A 19,270-nucleotide genomic window follows, 5' to 3' on the forward strand; every position below is an offset into this window, starting at 1 on the left:
CTATTTTTGTAAAATGCTGCCACACTGGCGATGTCTTCGACCTGGTACAGGAGGACTGACTGTAAATTAAACACTAAACCAAGGCTTTCTAGTTCTTTCTTAAATCTTGCCCCAGTGGGTTGGGCTAATCCAAAAGAAGTGAAAACAAGGGGGGTGTTCTGAAGACAGACTGTTACCTGTGCAACAGGGATGCTCTGAAAACACCGCCATTAGCAATTAGTGCTTCCCACCCACAAACCGTAACGTTCTATGCTTCCACTGGATGAAATAACATGGCAAAAAATTGACCAATGAGAATTTTGGTCGAGCCAGAATTTATTGACCAATAAATCGACTAGTCGACTGGGAGATTACAGCCCTACTCAGTTGCTAGGTAAGATCACATCAGCTAGATAAGTCTTTCTCCAACTTTGGTCAGTACAAGGCAGCATTAGCTGGGAGACTGAATACCTGCAGACCAGAGACATAGTTCTTCTGGAGATTATGGTGAACTAGTGTGTGTTGTAGCGTTTTTTTGCCATTTAGAATGAGCTAGCATGTGCTTCTGTTAGCCACCTCGTCTTGGCTTGTGAAGCCGTGCAGATTTTGAACAGCTCCACCGGAGACTGAAGGCAAAGGACATTCAGAAACTTGTGTCTCATCCAAAACAGCACAGATGTTTTTTTCCCAAGGTTGTTTGTGTGTGTGGAAGCAACAGATACACAAAATAAAGCCCCAAATCCCCAGAATGCATTTTTTTTTTTTTTTTCATAATATGGGCACTTTAACAACTGATCTAACTGGTTTGTCCTGATCGAGCCGCACTTCCAAACCTGATGCACAAAAAGTCAGGTACCATGTGGAACTACTATTTGATCCAGATCTGACCGCTGCCACTAAAATCATCCTTTTTATATCATACTTCATTGACATTGTAACTAACTTTTCTTTCTTCTTTTATCCCTTCTGTCTCCTTTTCAATCAGCCATCATCACAATTTGTGTCTCCCACAGGTCTGCCTGCTCACGCCACTAGCATCAGTAGGCCCCTATCACTATGTCTGTTACACTGTCTCTGTGTAGCCCGGGTTTTTCCTGTACTGTTGACAGCCACTGGTTGCCCCCCTCCTCTCACTTCCTCCCCCTGTCCGTCTGAATCAGGTTCGTCTGACGGAGGATCTGACCACGGCCACCGCCCAGTTGTCACAGCTGCAGCTAGAAGCTACAGCTCACAGGCAGAAGGCCATGGAGCTGCAGGGTAAACTGGACTCATCGCTGCAGGACGGTGAGAGGCACTGCCAACGCATAGCTGCCTTGGAAACACAGATGGAAGGTTTGTGTTGCCGTTTTTATGTTCAAATGAATTACTTTTTTTTGCAATTTTCCCATTTTACAAAGTCATCCAGTGGGCCTGGTTGGACCCTTTGGCGACCAAATCTGGACCATCGGCCGTAAGTCTGACACCCCTGCTTTTAGGAATGGAGTCATGTCTGAAAATGAGTATAGGGTTTAACTTGAAACCATCATTATAGGAGTACGATTCAGATGTGTGAATAACTACATTTGAACAGTTTTGGGCATAAGAATGTGTTGCTTTGTTAACAGCTTTAGATTAACTTTGCGTATAATGATCAACAGTCAAATCAAGGTAACATGTACAAAGAAACATGGCCCTGGTGACAAAATAAATACTCAGAATAGAGGATTTTAAGCATTGTGACAATTGAACTAGCTTAGAGACGCTGGTCTAATGATGCTGTTTTGGTGATCCAGAGCTGAAGCAAGCAGCTGAGATGGCCCAGGCTCAGTACCGCTCAGAGAAGCAAAGACGCAAAGAAATGGAGCTGAGAGTCAACAACATGGAGGAAGAACTGCAGGACCTAAAAACTGATAAAGAGAGCCTAGAACGAGTAAGTATACTTCATGTTTTTGTCCTTGTACGTGAATGTTGACGACATTGATTCTCTGCAGAGGGTTAACACTTGATAATTAACTGGCCTCATTTGATGCTTCTATGACACACTGCAGGCATCAGACTTGAAGCACAAACACTACAGAACCAGCCGTATTTTAGAAAAGGTTGCCATTTAGGCAAAGGTTTTTTATGTAAGAGACCCCTGTCAGTAGTGTCATTAGACTTTCTTCCAGATGCAAGATGTTTTTTTTTTTTCTGCGTTTTTTGCAGTGACAGCGCAGGCCACTAAAAACATGATTATTAACAGGTAGTTATAGTGCTTGTTCTTCACACTCCACCCGCATTATTTGCTCATTATTTCCACTCATTCATAAACGCCATCACAATGAATAGCCTATTTGGCTGTGAAGAAACTGTCACACACTCAGCTGCAGTGACATTTTGCAATGGTATCGGCACAAGGAATAATGAGCTTGATTCACATGATTATTGACATCCTCTGGTCTCATGTTTCACCAATGAAAAATATATGTATAGAGCGGATCTCCGTGGTGTGCACCACTATCACGCTGCTCTCAGGCAGCAACGAAGACAGACCTCAGTCAGTCAGTCAGTGAGGCAGCGGAGGGACAGAGACGGACATGCAGCGAGAGCGCACAGCAGTTCTGGGCCACAAGGCGCCTGAATTTACATTCATATAATTTTTATTCACATCATTACATAGCATATTACAGTAACTTTCGCCAAACATGTAGTGTGGCTTTAGAACAAAACAGCCTTTTCTCTTTCTCTCAACATCAAAACAAGGTCTGAGTAGACCTCTTTTGGTGCGTGTTTGGCCATTTATGTCTAATAGCTAAAATATGCATTAGTACACAGAAGTCGCAATGGAAACAAGGATATTATACTAAAGAGCTGTTTGGATTTAGAAAGAATTCAGGCAGGTGTTTTTGAAATATTAAGTAATAGTTGTGTAATTTTTTACAAACGGTGGGTTCCCCTCTCTTTTAAGACACTTTTGGAAAGGAGGAAGAAGTGGCAGGCGGAGCGTCAGCGTCGGGATGAGGAGGTGGAGGAGTTACGTAAGAGCAGCCAGCAGGAGCTGGACAACCTCCGATCTCAACTCCGCAAGGCCAGGACTAGCACTGACAACGCAGCATCGGAACAGGTAGCGTCCAATCAAAGGGCTCTACTGTAGGAATATGAACAATGACGTGATGTTTTAAATTTAATAAATGATTGAAAACACTTAAATATATTCTGGATGAGTGTTTATCTGAAGTGGAGATTTATGTTTATATGTCGGCGTACTAATGGCATAAATGATGTGTGTGTTTCAGTTGTCTCAGCTGCAGGCGGAGCTGGAGGAAGAGTGGAAGGGGAAGTGTGAGCAGGTGTTGGCCTCTGCTAAAGAGCTGCAGAGTAGAGAATTTGCTGAACTCACAGAGCAGAGAGATGCTCTGCTGGACAAGCATACCCAGCTACAAGAAAAGGTAGACAAGCTAGCCGTTATCAAACACAGACACACACAATATTGCAAGTTCACTCAGAACGTTTGACTCCTAGGCTGTGGACTTAATGAGGAACTGTGATTTAAGTAGTTACGATGAATGTTGTGATGTCATTATGGTTAGATTATGGGTGTAGCTTCCAGAGTTTTTAGATCTTGAGCCATACTAGGGACTAAACGTTGTTGTAGCTCGTCCTCTGCTGCATGTAGTTTGACCATTCTTTTTTTTAAAGTCAAGCAACTTTATGATGCTGAAGTAACAATCTTAGCAAGACAATAATATCTAAGGGTGCTCCGATTGATCTGTCACTGATTATCGGCCGATAAAGGCTTTATATAGTTTGATTGGTGGTCTCCATAAAGGCTGATCAGATCAGCTGATCAGATCAGCTGATCAGATGTTGCACTACTCGTTAGAAAAATTACTACTACTGAAAAAATATCTGCAGTGATTGAAAGGACATTTTTCAGATTGTGAGCTAGACCAAAAAGCTGAAAAATTACTGATCTATTTTCTTAACGCATGACTGTTAGTCATTGCTTCTATTTTCGGGTCATTACAGCAGGAGGACAAGTCTAAAATACTTTACAACTCATGCCTTTTTATCTTCACATCCAATATATGGGATTTTGTTTTCTTTGCTCTGCACTTTACATTTTAGTTCACTTTAAGTTTGTGTAAATTAACAATGAAAGCTGTTTAAGGTGTGTTTCTAACAGAGGAAGTAAAATGTTGAACGTTGTTATGTTTTTGTTTTTCTTGTCTATACTGCAGTGCAGGCTGAGTACAATATGACATTAAGGTTTTATGTTAATTACATCAGCTGTAATAAATACTTTGAGTAAATAATGGGTCCCTTAACAGTTAACCTCTTTAACAACTATTGTTAATTGACATAAAAACCCTTAAACGCTTCTGTTACAGTTTTTCTCGATTGCTGAGACACATTTCTTGAAACCCATTTTCTCAAAACCGTAAACACAAAACTTAATTGTCAAACTCCAGTAGGGCGGAAACGATTCCTTGAGTAACTGGAATAATTTGATTACTAAGAATCCTCGAAAAATCAACACTGTTGTTTGTTTGTATCAACTTTTTCTTACGTTTTTGTCACACTTTTTTTAATGTTTGTCACTTTATTGACGTTGAACACTACGTAACACTAATTAACTTTAGTTTTACAGTTATTTTTGAAAGTTATGGTCAGTAAACCTCATATATAGGAAATTATACCTAATGTTTGAGATAGAAAAGCAGACATTAGGAATTATTTCGACTAAAATTAAAGAGTGTATGGTCATGGATAATCACAGACTGGAATATGTCAACTTTTACTCAATGTTATTTCAAAAGCACTTCAATTTTTTTCTCCTCAAATGCTATAAAATTGAACAAGACAGCCAACACAACAATTACCAAAATGTAAAGAAAACGTAGTGGTGACCACAATTTGATCTTTTGTTGACCATCCCTTCAGAAAAACTGCTGGTTGTTGCGCATCACTCTCTCTCACTCTCTCTCTTCACGGAGAGACAGCTGATCAACGATCTACTAGCATAAGTGTGGCAGAGCAGTGTGACATTTTAATCAAATATATAAATGAAAATACATTGAGTATAACTAATATTAACATATGTGCCTATATACAGATCAGTTTCAGGTTAGTTAAGTTGCACAACTTAAGGTAATGTTTATGTTTGTTATGTGTGCTTTAGTTTGAGGTTGTTATTGCATTCCAGCAAAGAATGTAATATGGCACTTAATGTTTAGTTTTTTGAGAGATGATATTGTAAGCAATGTAGTTAATAAAAATGTTGCTTTTTCACAAACATTAAACCAATCTATTGTATATTATTGCTTTTAAAAGTATTTCTTATCCAACTAATCAAGGGAATAATCGGTGGAATACTCATTACTAAAATAATCAATAGCTGCATCCCTAAACTATATTAACAAAACACCTGACTCTGCTGACAGAATCCCACAATGCTTTCAGAACACTACAGAGCATTCATTAAGACCAGGCAAAACCGTTTCAGAACGTCGCAGGGAGAAGATGCAGCGGTCTGAACCGGCCCGTCTCAGCTCAACTCAAACCAGCTGATGGTTTCGCTGTGAATCAGCTGTTCAAGTCACAGAGGCTGGTTTTACAACGTAAGGGACGTCACCTGTTTCAACAGCCAATAGAGAAGTCAGCTGGAAAAGTCAGCTAAAAACTATAGAAACAAAATGATCCCTAAGCCATTTTATTTTAATGTTACAAACAGCTGGTTGAAAGGGCAGCGTTTTAGACGGTGCCTTGACAACCGTCCAAAATTACGGTAACGTTATATGGTTGAGAGAGAGTGACTGACGAGAGAGAGTGCCCAGCGGCGTTAGAATAAAGCCGTGAATCAGAGAAATAAAACGTGTTTTTGCCAATTCATCACTAGAAAGTCAACTGTAACAAGCATCTCACTATCACTAACGTTATCCACGTTCATATTAAGACAAAACAAATGGTATATCCAGTTACAAAAAGTTGGAAGTTAACTCGTCTTGTCGCAAATCTTTGGTCTGAATTGAGCTCTAGACATTAGCTAAAAAAATTACATTACAGAATACAGTGTCCAGGGCATGTACTAAAGAAAAAATGTCTATTTCATATAGTACACTCATTTTGCAATGAAAAAAAATAAATTAGTGAAGGTCTTGTACACTGCAATATTGAATGTTTGTATAGACAAAACAGTAATCCAACTAAAAAAGAACAAAGAAAGCAGAATGAAAAGCACATGACAGTACACTTAAAGATGTTGAAAAACTGCAATATCAAAGTCAATGAAATATTTCTTCTTCCTCAGCATCCACTCTGTGCACTCTGACCTGGCTTATGTTCTTTGCAATTGGTTTTGAAAACCTTTCATATTGCTGTAACAGTCCATGGTAGAACTATGGTGTACAATTTTGACTCGTCGTGTGGAAACGATGACAACTGTGTTGCTGTTGTGTTTAACTTAGCTGCCCTTTAAAAAAAACATTTTGCAACATGTGTGCATCACAGAGTAAAATTTGTTTTAGCGAGTGAGAACGTGTTTAGTGTTTTGCCAAAAGAGTGATTGATTCAACAAATTGGTCTAGGTCACTGAGCATTTGGTTCAGAGAATGGGTTTTAGTGTTTTAGCAATTCAGAAAAACTGTAATACACATACCAAAAACTCAAAGGCTCAAATTGCTGATGTCAAAGAAAACAATTATGCATTTTTTTTTAGCATATTAGGTAGTCATTTATCCCCAGTTGTCTTGTAACTACAGTTATTGTTTAAGCTTTTAGTGTGACGTAATTGTGAATGTATGATTTGGGATTGACCTAGTTCTTGCCTCCCTCACTTTTCACCAGTTTACGGTTCTGAAGCAGTCAAGAGATTTAGAAGAGCAGACTTTGTTACAACACAGCGGGCAGACCGCAGAGCTGCTAGGCCTTCAAGAAAAAGTAAGACGGAGTAGTAGTTGTCAGTCAGTTTCTAATTTGACCTAAGGGGTCAACGTCTGCAGGGAATGCATTTGTCAGGAATGCGCCTTTCCAGGAATGTTTTACATACACACAAGTGGTTTTCATTCCTCATGAAAATAATTTTTGCTTTTCCATTTTATGTTCCTGTTTACATTCCTACCACCTTCCTTCATGCACGCAGCCTCACACGCACATGCGTCAAACGCACATACACACACACACCGACTGACACACAGTCACTGTTTGTTATTCTCTCTAAGTACACAGCCTTGGAGCAGCAAGGAATAGCTGTTAGGGAACAACTGGAAAGAAAAGTGGCTGACCTGGAGAAGAAACTGGCAGAGCAGGAAAGTTCAGGAGATACTTCAGCAGAGGTGAGAAGTCGCACACACACACACGCACACACACACACGCACACGCACACACACACACACAATAAAATGATAGTGCTGCACAATCATTCCCTCCTGTTTCCATCATGCATGAGAAGACTAAAACTTTCTCAGAATGAACATGTTCAACAATAGCTCATTTCCACCACCGGATGTCAGTAAAGGATGGCTGAGCCTTCACTCGTAGTTCCCAGCTTGCATTTCACCACCTAAAGTGTAGCTTTCTACTGATATTTTCTTTCAACTAACACAAAAAATCTCACTCTCAATTTTGTGATATGTTACATAGGAGTCTTTTACATTGCACCTTTTGTAGTAGTACTAATGTATTAATATACACTCATAAGCAAGTTCCCATCAGACTGATTACATCTAGCAGGGGGCACAATTTTACTTCAAACACATTTTGAATATGAACCAAATTTAAAACACCATGAGACAAAAATAACAAGGTAATAAAGCATTTTCTGAACTAACTGGGTCTCATTCCAGGCTGTGATTATTAAAGTTGTACAGCCAAAGGTTGTCATGTATTTGGTAACTGATCGTTTTGGCCTTTTCAGCGCTTTTCATTAGAAACCTTTCAGTATAATGGAAAGCAGTACAAGCTGAATCAACACCTTGACAGATTTGGAATACACTGAATACAATATCACTAATAGGATAATGTAATAAATCTTCATAAATGTTAGATTCCTTTAAGTTCTGTCATGCTGCACTACACCGGGACACTAGGGTTAGGGTTAAATTGCTATTAAACACAGGTAAACAAGATTTGAAGTGCTACTTCATGTCTCGATTCTTATCATTTTGTCACCATCTTGCCTTTGGGGCTGGCTAAAATATGTTTTGAGGGGCGCCAAAATTCCCCTCTATGCAGGAAAACCCCTGAGTGCAGGTGTTCTTACATTTTGAGCTCTGTAAGGTAATACAAAGATTTAAAAAAAACCTCTGAAAAGTTTTCTTAACATAAATTAACCACCTTGTACACAGACCTACTTTAATTTTTTAATTCAGATATAGTTTTAGTTTTTTAGTTTAGTTAAAGAGTTTTAAAATTATTTATGTCATGGGCGTAACTTCCTATAGGCAGGGTATTCATTTATTATAGTATATACACAGATCATAGAAAGCATAGAGTAGTATAGAATATTCATGTTATTACAGGATTATTGACTAATGCTGCATATCAAAACTCCCAGTTGAGGTACAACGTTTGCTTAGGTTTAACGGCTTATTTCTGTAAAAGTTTTGTTTAGTAGGGCGACAGTGTGTGACATCACTCATCATTTTTGAGCAATGAAAGGTGATGCCAGATGTGTGTCCTTGCAGGTGAAGCGTGTGATGAACGGAGTGTTTCATTCCCTGCGAGGGGAGTTTGACCTCGGTGAATCGTACAGTGGCCAAGCCGTGCTGGGGGTGATTGTCACTACCATTAAGGTAAGGGACGCAGCCTTTCTGTGGCAGTCGGGAATGTTAGTATGTCAACATACTTTACATACATACATCGGATTAATGACACCTTTTCTGTATATGGACAACATGATGTAAATGTATAAAAATAACAGTTTTTGTGTTTATATAGCACCTTTAAAAACAAAGTTACATGACTTTTACAATATAACTAGGGGTGTACGCTTTAATTCCAAATTTTTAGGTTCACGATTCGATTCAATATTGATTTTTTTTTAATCAAAAACAATTCTCAGTATGTAAATGTAGTTACTTTTTGTATGTATGTCTTTGTGTATATATGCAATTAGAAAATGAATACATTTTTTTGCACACCCCTAAATGTAGCAAATAACAATAGCATATACAGTCCAAACACAAGATATAACACGATAAAACAATTACGACAAATACCATAATTTAGGAAAAAGCCATAGGATTTACCTGCTTTTAAGAAGAGATTCAAAAGAGGTGAATGACTTTGCCTCTCTGAGAAGAACTATTAATAGGCCCTGCCGGAGGATCTCATGCAGCGATCAGGCTAGGTTAGCAAGGCTTCAAAAAACCGCACTGTAATCCCCAAATCAATCTCAGAACTCATAGGTAACCAGTGAAGGGCTGATGTGGTCACTTCTCATAGAAGGTGTTAAACAACTGGCAGCAGCAGTTTACTGCTTCATACTCAGCTACTTTATCGAGCATATGTTCAGCTCTTCAATCATTTATTTCCAGAATGTAACCCTGCAGCTGCTCAGCGGCACAGACAGATCTCCCATGAGAGTGATAAAGAAGGAAGAGGAAGCTGAGGAAGAGGAGGAAGAAGAAAGTAAGGATGTGAAGCAAAGACAGGAGACTGTGCAGAATGTACATGTGAATGGTGACAGAGAAGTCAAAGAGGAAGAAAAGGAGGAAGAAGAAAGTGATGCTGAATCCGATTCCCATGAAGTCAGTGAGACCCAGATGGATCAGGAAGTAGCAGCAGAGAAGGAGACAGAGACAGTAACTGAGTTGAGCGCACAAAGCTCGCCAGGGGCTACTTATCTCCATCCTGGTTCTCCCACTGAGCCCACACTTCAAGAGACAGAGTCTGAAGTACAGCAGAAGCAGGCAGGACACCAACAAAATGAAAAAGACACCAACAAACCTGCAGATCCAGGGGATGAACCTGATCAGAGCTCACCACCTGAGGATGGACAGGAAACTGTTTCACCAAAAAACACTGCAGTGAGCAGTGAGGATGACAAGGAGAGCTTGGACAATGAAGAGCATGTAGAAGAAATGCATGCTGCTTCTCTGAAAGCCTTTGGACCCCCAGCCAACCCTCCTCCACCACCAACGGCACTGCCGAACAGCTCAGGAGAGGACACAAGGTGAGTCCTGGCATTAACTGTTACTCAATTAGATTGTTCTTGGCCAGCCACGGTAGCTGTCATCTCATAAATGTTCAGTGAGCAAAGTCTGGCCTCCGGGGATTTGCAAGAGCAGTGCTCTCTGATTGACACAGCTCTGAAGTCGCTTTCGCTAAACCCACCAGATTCCAGATTCAAATCTGTAAACTTTGTGTTTATTTCAGCCAAAACTAGAGTTGTGATAGTTGGAAAAGTAGGACAACCCAAAACGGCTTTTCATGCTTTTTTTTCTGTTAAATTTGAATGAAATGTATTTTTATTTATTTTTAAGTCCCATAACATGATGCTTTTTTAGTGGGTGTTGTGGCCCTGAACAACTGCCACTTTGCTTGTCTGAAAGACATGTAGTCTCTCTCTCATGGGTGGGCCAAATTCTCCGGGCAGGCAAAGCAGAGAAAGTGGAGGTAACCTTAAGATTCCAGCTCTGCCCATCTGAGCTTTCATTTTCTCAAAGGCCGAGCCGGATACCCAGGGCTCGGTCTACACCTATCACCATTTCTAGCCACTGGGGGACCATAGGCAGGATGAGTGAATGCATATTCATGTTAAAAAACCTCATGAAGTGAAATTTTCATTGCGTGGGACCTTTAACATTATTATTTGGGCATTTTTAGCCTGAAGACATGAAAGGGGAGATTGGCGGGGGGGATGACATGCAGCAAAGGGCGTCTGCTCGGAGTCGAACCCAGGCCCGCTGCGTCAAGGAGTAAACTTGTATCTATGGGTGCCCGCTCTACCAACTGAGGTATCTGGGCGCCTGAATGAAGTGTATTTTATGATGCTAAAATCACCGTTTTAAAAGAGTAAAGAACTGCACCGATGGCCCAAATGGACATTGTTTTTCCACTCCTCTCTCAACTGGCTTCGGCTATAGTTTGATAAACAGACAATTCATCCAATCACCTGCAAAGAATATTTTGAAAGTGCCTGGTCTTTTCCCAAAAAGTTTCTCAGATGGTTCTGTGTGTGTGAAGATAATCCACCTAAAAAACTTTCTGTGTGCTTTGGAACCAAATAAAAAACTTAAATGATATACCGTTTGTAACTATATTTTTAATTTGAGATGTATTGTGAGCCATCAATAAGAAGTAATTTAGACCTGGGGACTTGGTCACATGTTGTCACATGCAGTCTTAAAGGCCAATATAACAGATTTCATTAACAACACTACAATTGTAACATATTTGTGCCGCCCATCTCTGCTCATTTATGCATGATTCCTGCAAACTAACTGCTTGTCTGAAGTGTTGTTTCTTGCTTGCTTCATCCCCATTTTCTTCACTGTCTTTTTGTGCATCCCCCACTCCCCACCCCTCTTTTTCTACTATTCTCTCAGTCTAACTGGGGGAATGGGGGAGGAAAATGGAGAAGAGCCATTTTTCCAGACCACAGCTCCCGCAAAAACTCCTGCAGCACACAGCGAGGAAGAAGAAGAGGATGAAATGGTGAGGAAGGATCTAAGATCCTGCCCCTATCCCTACCAAGCCATTTCCTTGTGTTTTGTTTCAATGTTAACTCAGTCAATCATGTTTAATAACTACAAAAAAAGAAGGATTTCTGCTTTTTATTACTGTCAACACAATATTGATGGACAGCATTTGTCTTGTTATCTCTCTTGTTGTCTCCAGAGCTTGAAGGGGCGTCCCCCACCTGCCCCTCTCTTTGGTGATGACGAGGAGGATAGTGATCTGGACTGGCTGAACTGAGATGAAACTGGAATACATCTTAATTTTCAACATTAAAGACAGGTGCAAGGTGCTTTACCAGCTGTCTCTGCCCGGTGGAGCAGCCAAGAAAACGAGAGAAAGGACTGTGCTGATGCTTTGGATGGAGAAGTCTGACAGCCTGTTCTTCACCTCTGTGCTGTCCTGCTGACTGACAGCTGCTGCCACAGCTACAATTTCTGGCTCTGATTTTTTTGTTTTGTTTTAAATAACTAGCCTGTAATTCATATAATCTAAACAAATAATTTTCATTAATGATGTGATATCTGTTGGTGATGTAAATTATTCCCCAATTTTTACATGGCAATGTAGCAAAATAGTTTGTTGAATCAGCAGTAATCCTGTTGTTTTAATAATTAGCTTGCTGCTATGAGCATAGAATTTTTACACAATTTTGCTAACTAAAATTAATTCCAGAAAATAAATGACATGGATAATGTCCTTTATCACTTGTCTTGTTGTGTTGTTATGCGTGTCAATCAGTTTTGTTAGCATTTGTTTTTATTTTTTTATTTTAAATGTTCACATAGTCTATTTCATATTTAAGAACCAATATGAACCTAATGCGCTTGTGCATATAACTGTCCTTAAATACTGTTTATATAAAATTTGATGTCAGTCTGAATATCAAACACTGTATTAGTTTCTCAATTATTGTTATTATTGGTAAAAAACTATACCATATATTTTTGTTACTATTAGAATGACTGCCAGAGACCAACAGGTGGTGCTCGAGACCCTAGTAAAGTTACAGTGTTGCTATGCAACAGAAGCACCAAACCTATCTAACTACCAGATTGCATAAATCTGACTGCCTAAAGTAAAACGTTTGATTAGCTACAGTCATGTGAAAGGTAAGATGAAAGTATGTATATTAGTTAGGTAGCTTGTAGATTTAGCTTACATCAAAATGACTGAACAACTTGGCAGACGACACGCAAGAAAAACTGCATTCAAAACTTCACTTTCAGCTAGAGTAGCTAGACATAAAGTTAGCTAAAACAACATTTAAAAAAATGTGTTGCTACCTAGCTAACGTAAGCTTGTAAGTGAATAACATAGCAAAGATGCTATGTTATAGCATTGGAGTTAGATTGCTTTAAGATACGTAGCTAGCTAAATTAAAGGTCAGGGTGGGTGGACTATAAATACATTACAGTTGACCAAATGTAATTGCCTCGTTCTTTGGCGTTACTTGAGGCTTTTTCGATTTACCGTACTATGCCTTTGTATTGGCTTGCTTTAGCTAGTATTAGCTGGTTTTGATGGACTTCAGAATCTGCAACACAAGTGTCAATCTTTGCTATATGGTCCAATCAAGTACCGCTCCTATGTTGTTGCGTGGTGCTCTCACTTTTCATAAATTTACGGAGTCCTTCCTTTCGGATTGAGTGACTCAGACTGCTAACGTTACGTGACCTCCCTGTCCATCAACTGGGTTGTCAGTTTTTTTAGGAACTACACAAGACTGTAGCGCACCTGGGATGAGTGAGATTATATGCTTTATTCCAGTATTTTAGCAGTCGGCAGGAAACAACATTGACCACATTGAAATTACCAGCATTCTCATAACACAAACGATCTTTATTATCATCAGTGTGTATGTATTAAACAAAAGGACAACCAAACAAGGTCTCATGCCTCCTAGAGTTATGTTGCCATTTGTCACATATGTGTCCTTCTCTAAACAAATCCTCTTTCTTTTAGCTCCTGTCCCAACTCCTCGCCTAATATCACTCCATTAGGACATTCTAACACATGAAAGCAGTGCTTCTCAAACTTTTTCAATTTTGTACCTCCTTTGAAATATGTATTCATCGAACCCTATCGTTAACATGTAAAAAAATATCCCCCCACAGTACTCCAAAGTACCCCTAGGGGTACACCTACCCCCATTTTAGAAACACTGCATTAGAGAATGGTTAGAATTCAGGGGCTTTACCAGAGACATGGTGCAAAGGTGGATGATGTCCAACTGCTGTCCTTCAGTACACCACAACCCTCTACCTGTTTTCATTTAATACATGGTAACTTAAAGATTAAAAGACAATACAATTATTAAATGCAAAAGCTGAACTAAACTGTCACTATACTAAGTCTAAAATAAGTGAAGTGAAAGACAAATATAACTCCAAATAGGAGAAACTGCTTCATAATTCTAAGAGTCTTCAAAACAGGAAAAATGCACAATTCCAAAAAGGCTAAAAAATTTAACAAAGCAGACTCTCTGGTCTTTATACACTATACCAGAGAGGGTTGTCAACATATTTTAAAATATATGCAAATAAACTAGCAGTGGTCAGGTTAGAAGTTTAAAAATTACACATACCCACAGATCCATTTACAAAGATACCCTGAATTTGGCACCAGACAATACATAAAAAGGGGAATTGAGACACTTATTTGTTGCTAGTTAATGCCATCTTGGGGCCTCTCACAGCTTGGCAACTCCAAAACTCATAACATGTTTGACCCTTCCTTTTTATTTTATCTTTTAAATGTTCATTTATTTGTCATTATTAATGATTCTGATGAATCGGCCATTATAAATGCTGACACCGATTCGGGAAATGACTAATATCGGCCTGCCGATATATTGGCTAAATTCTGGTAAACTATGCAAGAGGCTGGAAGATTTTCTGCACTCACCAGCCCTAAAAAAAAACTTACATGTTGAGTGGCTGGTCAAATTTAAACATTCACCAGCCATTGTGAATGAAAAGGTTAATTTTGAACCCTGTTACAGTGGTAGCAATTAATTGTTAGCATGGTTTAGCCTTTATGGTTGAATGACAAGCATTGCTGTGTAAACAGAGACATGGGCAGCCCTTCCAGTCCCACTCAGGATGAAGCACATTGTCTCCTGCCTTTATGCTCCCACACCTGCTCCTGGGAGGCTGAGCAGCGTATTCGTAAGTGCAAACCTGGAAAGGTGAAGGCCCTTACATCCAGCAGGGCCTCAGCCACAGCCTCTGAAGGTGGGCACACATGTAACCCTCTTGTAACTAGAGATGTTCCGGTACCAATACCAGTTTTGAAAAGGCCTCTGATAATGCCTAAAATGCTTGTGTCGGCAAGTACTGGAATTTATGCATTGATCCCATACCACGTTATTGAGCCTTCAAGAAAATCTACTTTAAAGTACTTCATTATGTTCTTTTCCCGTGAAAACTGACTGTCAAACTGGATAATAAAAGAAAGTTCTGTGGTGTTCAATGTTTGTGTTTTTTCATGTTTCATAAAGAGTTTAATCTAATCCAACAAAAGTACAACAGAAATGAAAATCATATCTCATCCATTCAGGGATAGTAGTATACAGCTGTTAAAACATAAAAAATATAAAACACACTGGTATTGTATCAGTACTTGGTATCGGCCGATTCACAAGTTCTGTTATCAGAATTGGTATCGGGAAGCAAAAATTGTTATCGGACCATCTCTACTTGTCACACTACTATTAATTATTATATGGCATGTGTTATTGTTATACCATCACTATGTAAGTATGTAATCTGATTTGTGCTGTAGGCCTAATAGTCACATAGTTTTCTGTCTTTGTTATCAGAGGATAGGTTTCCAGCCTTTTCTGCGGTTAATGCGTCCGAGTGGCTTGATGCTGGGTCGCCTATTGAGGCCTTGCTTCTTGGACGTGAAGATGATTTCTCAGAAGCTGCTACCCACACTCTCATCAGCTGTGTGGCTTTACCAAACGGAGCTAAACGACGGTATGTTGCTTTAAAAAAAATTCTATTTGAATGTAAAGTGTTGATTAAAGGTACGCCCCTTAACATTTAATGTTTGTGAAGCAGTCATAGGCTGAGTATAAATGGCGCACAGAAGCTCCACTCTTCCTTGGTGTTTCTAGGGTTAGCCGCTGTTTTCAGTTCTCCGCGCGTGTAGCCTACCTTCAGTAAGACATGCAGAGGTACTAGGTTTCAGATTTCTTTATTTGGTTTCTGGGATTGCTTTTTGTTGGCAATTGTAAACTTCGGAGGATATATAAGGACTATGGTTAACTGCGCCTGGGATCTGTCCAATCTGAGTTTTCTGTTGCATAACTAAAACAACTTTTGAATGTACACGTGTTCCACCAAAACAAGTTCCTTCCCGAAGGTATTCGCCGCCTAAGACGATTGAAATTGGTTTAAAGAAATACCAATAAACCAGAGCACATTTTTCTCCCATCCCAGAATGTTGTGTGGACTAGCCAGACCCTCCTTTGCAGCGCAGTGTAGGAAGGTCTGGCTGTGCCAGTTCAGAGATATCCCTCAACCATGTCATCAAAGAGAGCTTGGGTTGGTTGGTAGGTGGCTGCCGCTGGACATTTGAGATATGTATAGTTTCCGCCATTGCTTATGGTATAGAAGATATTGATATCATGGGAGTTCACTTGCACTATTATCACTGCAGCCTATATTCCCCCGGATGCTGTTGCCCGGTTGCTATGAAAGAACTTCACGTAGCCATCAGTAAACAACAGGCCGTTCACCCGAAGCTGCGTTTATTGTTGCGGGGGATTTTAATCATTCAAACTTAAAGTCAGTGCTACCAAAATTTCACCAGCATGTTTCTTGTTACACCATAGGAAGGAGGACATTGACTGCTACACCTCCTCTGTACTCTATAATATTAATACCGCCATTGATGGTTACAACCCAGAAGCAGATCACCACATACCCAAATCAAAAGCCATGGATGAACAGGAAAGTGCGACTCCTGTTGAAGACACTTAATACTGCCTTCAGATCAGGAGATGCACAAGCCTATGGCACATCCAGAGCAAATCTGAAAAGGGGCATCAAAGAGGCCAAGCACTGCTACAAGCTTAAGATAGAGGGACACTTTTCCAACGCTGACCCTTGACGTATGTGGCAGTTCATTCAAGACGTCAGTGACTATAAACCTACTCACTCCACCCCTGCAGGCACTGATGTCAACTTCCTGAACAGCGGCGTTGACAAAGCAGTGAATTAGAGAAATAAAACGTGTTGTTGCCAATTCATCACTAGAAATTCACAGCCACATTCACATTAAGAGAAATGATATATCCAGCTACACACAAATCAGAAGTCAGAAGTTGTGACGGAAGTGCAACAAGTGCTTGCTATGGAGATGATATACCGTCTTGTCTCATTGGTGTCTCATCTATTTACAGTTGAGTTGAGTTCCATTGCTCTGATTGGTTCTAGGTCTATCCAATTGATTGCAGGGGCATTTTCTTTCCTGGTTCGGTGGAAACGTGCTCCATAATCACAGCCCAAAGGAGCAGTAACATGCCACCTGGGAATATCAGGGACCGCCCCATGATTATCTTGTTTTTCCGACTGCCAGTGCTCACATAGTCGCGATGCGTGTTCTTCTTTTCTGTTATTTTGGTGTTTGGCATAACAACTTGTTGCATTACTGCCACCAACTGTTAGGCGTAGCCTAGAGCATCAGCTGTGTGAAAACATGGAGGCCACAATAAAAAAGGACACTAAAAAAGGACACCTCAATTACGCATTACTTTTTATAATAATTTTAGTTACTCTGTTGAAACCAATGGACGACTACAACCTAAATCGATTCCACATTGTGGACTTTAGCTAAATGTTTTACATGCATGCATGAATTTTCTATTTTTGGGAAAAGTTTCTAACCAACCCTTTGAACGATCATCGGCTGTGTTACTGTACGTCAGTTGTCAACAACGCGTCACCAACTGGGAAACCATGTTTAAAAAGTCTAGCTACAGTTTCCCCCCTCTGATTCCCACATGAAGTGACGTGAATCTTTTCTCTGGGAAAAAGTTTTTTTCTGATGCCCATGAACGCACGGCCAGACTGACTGTATAACATGCCACAGCTGTCTTGTCTTACCTCTGCCTTTAACTACTTTGGCTCCTCATTAGTAGCTTACTAGTCCAGTAATAAGGTAACTGAACCTCAAACAAATGGGGCTTATGGATAGGCAGAGGTGAAGAGATGGGTCTTGAGGCGGGACTAGAAGATAGTGAGGGACTGAGAGGTGCGGATCTCTTGGGGGAGGGAGTTCCAGAGCCTTGGAGCTGCCCTGGAGAATCGCAGAGGTTGGACATGTGGATACAGAGGAGACCGGCTGAGGTGGATCCGAGGGACCGCAAGGGTTGGTAGGGGGAGAGGAGGTTAGTGAGGTATGAGGTTCCAGATGGTGGAAGGCTTTGTAGGTGAGGACCAGGATTTTGTCGATGATCCGGTGGGAGATGGGGAGCCACTGGAGTTGTTTTAGGACTGGAGTGATGTGATGCAAGGATTTGGAGCAGGCAATGAGGCGGGCGGCTGCGTTTTGGACCAGTTGGAGTTGGTTGATGTTGCTAGAGCTGATGCCAGAGAGAAGTGAGTTACAGTAGTCCAGTCGGGAGGAGATGAAGTAGGGCTGCACGATTTACCCCTCACCCCCCCCCCCCCGTTCACCTTTTCTCCTATGTTTGCAAATAGCCAATATGGGTAAAGGCTTATTTGTCATCCATTTGAATATAAGGAGCTTGCCACATAAAATGAATTGCACATTTTTATTTATTCTAAATGTCCCTTGATTTCTTTTTTTTCTTTATTCTCATTGTAATGCTCTTATCAGCATTGAAAAGTGGATTGGCTCGCTTTGAACAAATGTTTTTTATTTATTTATCTACTGTAGTGTTCAATTTAGATGTACCATTCTCACTTGGAGAAAATAACCTCTCACACAATGTAACATTGTCCATCAATAAAAGGGTGAAAAAGAAACTTTTACGAGGGAGGGGGATAATTCACATCAGTTGTGGGCTTGGCCATCAAGTGGTATTTCAGACTGGACGTGCTGCGATGATAGCTCAGTTCACAACGACCAAACACACAGTTCAATTTGGTCTCTACAATGGAACCATTTGGCAACTTTTAAAAAGTAAACTTTCCATCCAGAATCTTATTGGCATCCATTTCGGGGTCTTGCGCTCGATTTCCACTTACAGTGGTGTGAAAAAGTGTTTGCCCCCTTCCTCATTTCCTGTTCCTTTGCATGTTTGTCACACTTAAGTGTTTCGGAACATCAAACCAATTTAAACAATAGTCAAGGACAACACAAGTAAACACAAAATGCAATTTGTAAATGAAGGTGTTTATTATTAAAGGTGAAAAAAAATCCTAACCATCATGGCCCTGTGTGAAAAAGTGATTGCCCCCCTTGTTAAAACATACTATAACTGTGGTTGTCCACACCTGAGTTCAATTTCTCTAGCCACACCCAGGCCTGATTACTGCCACACCTGTTCACAATCAAGGCATCACTTAAATAGGAGCTGCTTGACACAGTAAGGTCCATAAGAAGATCCTTAAAAGCTACACATCATGCCGAGACCCAAAGAAATTCAGGAACAATTGAGAAAGAAAGTAATTGAGAT

The 19,270-nt window shown here is 40.2% G+C and overlaps 2 protein-coding genes across 5 annotated transcripts in view; both read left to right on the forward strand.

Annotated features, from left to right (window-relative positions):
- fkbp15b (FKBP prolyl isomerase 15b) overlaps positions 1-12,328 on the forward strand; it is a 32,641-nt gene extending 20,313 nt beyond the window's left edge. For all 4 annotated transcript variants that reach the window (XM_034871805.1, XM_034871804.1, XM_034871801.1 and 1 more), the window contains exons 20-29: positions 1,140-1,311; positions 1,752-1,888; positions 2,906-3,061; positions 3,234-3,386; positions 6,784-6,876; positions 7,158-7,271; positions 8,622-8,729; positions 9,474-10,111; positions 11,487-11,595; positions 11,779-12,328. In XM_034871805.1, coding sequence (XP_034727696.1) covers positions 1,140-1,311; positions 1,752-1,888; positions 2,906-3,061; positions 3,234-3,386; positions 6,784-6,876; positions 7,158-7,271; positions 8,622-8,729; positions 9,474-10,111; positions 11,487-11,595; positions 11,779-11,856 — 1,758 coding nt within the window. In that variant the 3' untranslated portion in view covers positions 11,857-12,328. The remainder of the gene's footprint in view (positions 1-1,139; positions 1,312-1,751; positions 1,889-2,905; positions 3,062-3,233; positions 3,387-6,783; positions 6,877-7,157; positions 7,272-8,621; positions 8,730-9,473; positions 10,112-11,486; positions 11,596-11,778) is intronic.
- A 354-nt stretch (positions 12,329-12,682) lies between these two features.
- Positions 12,683-19,270, forward strand: part of LOC117944735 — a 10,166-nt gene continuing 3,578 nt past the window's right edge. Inside the window, exons 1-3 of the mRNA XM_034871816.1 lie at positions 12,683-12,728; positions 14,689-14,852; positions 15,440-15,599. Coding sequence (XP_034727707.1) covers positions 14,693-14,852; positions 15,440-15,599 — 320 coding nt within the window. The 5' untranslated portion in view covers positions 12,683-12,728; positions 14,689-14,692. The remainder of the gene's footprint in view (positions 12,729-14,688; positions 14,853-15,439; positions 15,600-19,270) is intronic.

Source organism: Etheostoma cragini, chromosome 5, assembly GCF_013103735.1.
Source record: "Etheostoma cragini isolate CJK2018 chromosome 5, CSU_Ecrag_1.0, whole genome shotgun sequence".
Lineage (NCBI taxonomy): Eukaryota > Metazoa > Chordata > Actinopteri > Perciformes > Percidae > Etheostoma > Etheostoma cragini.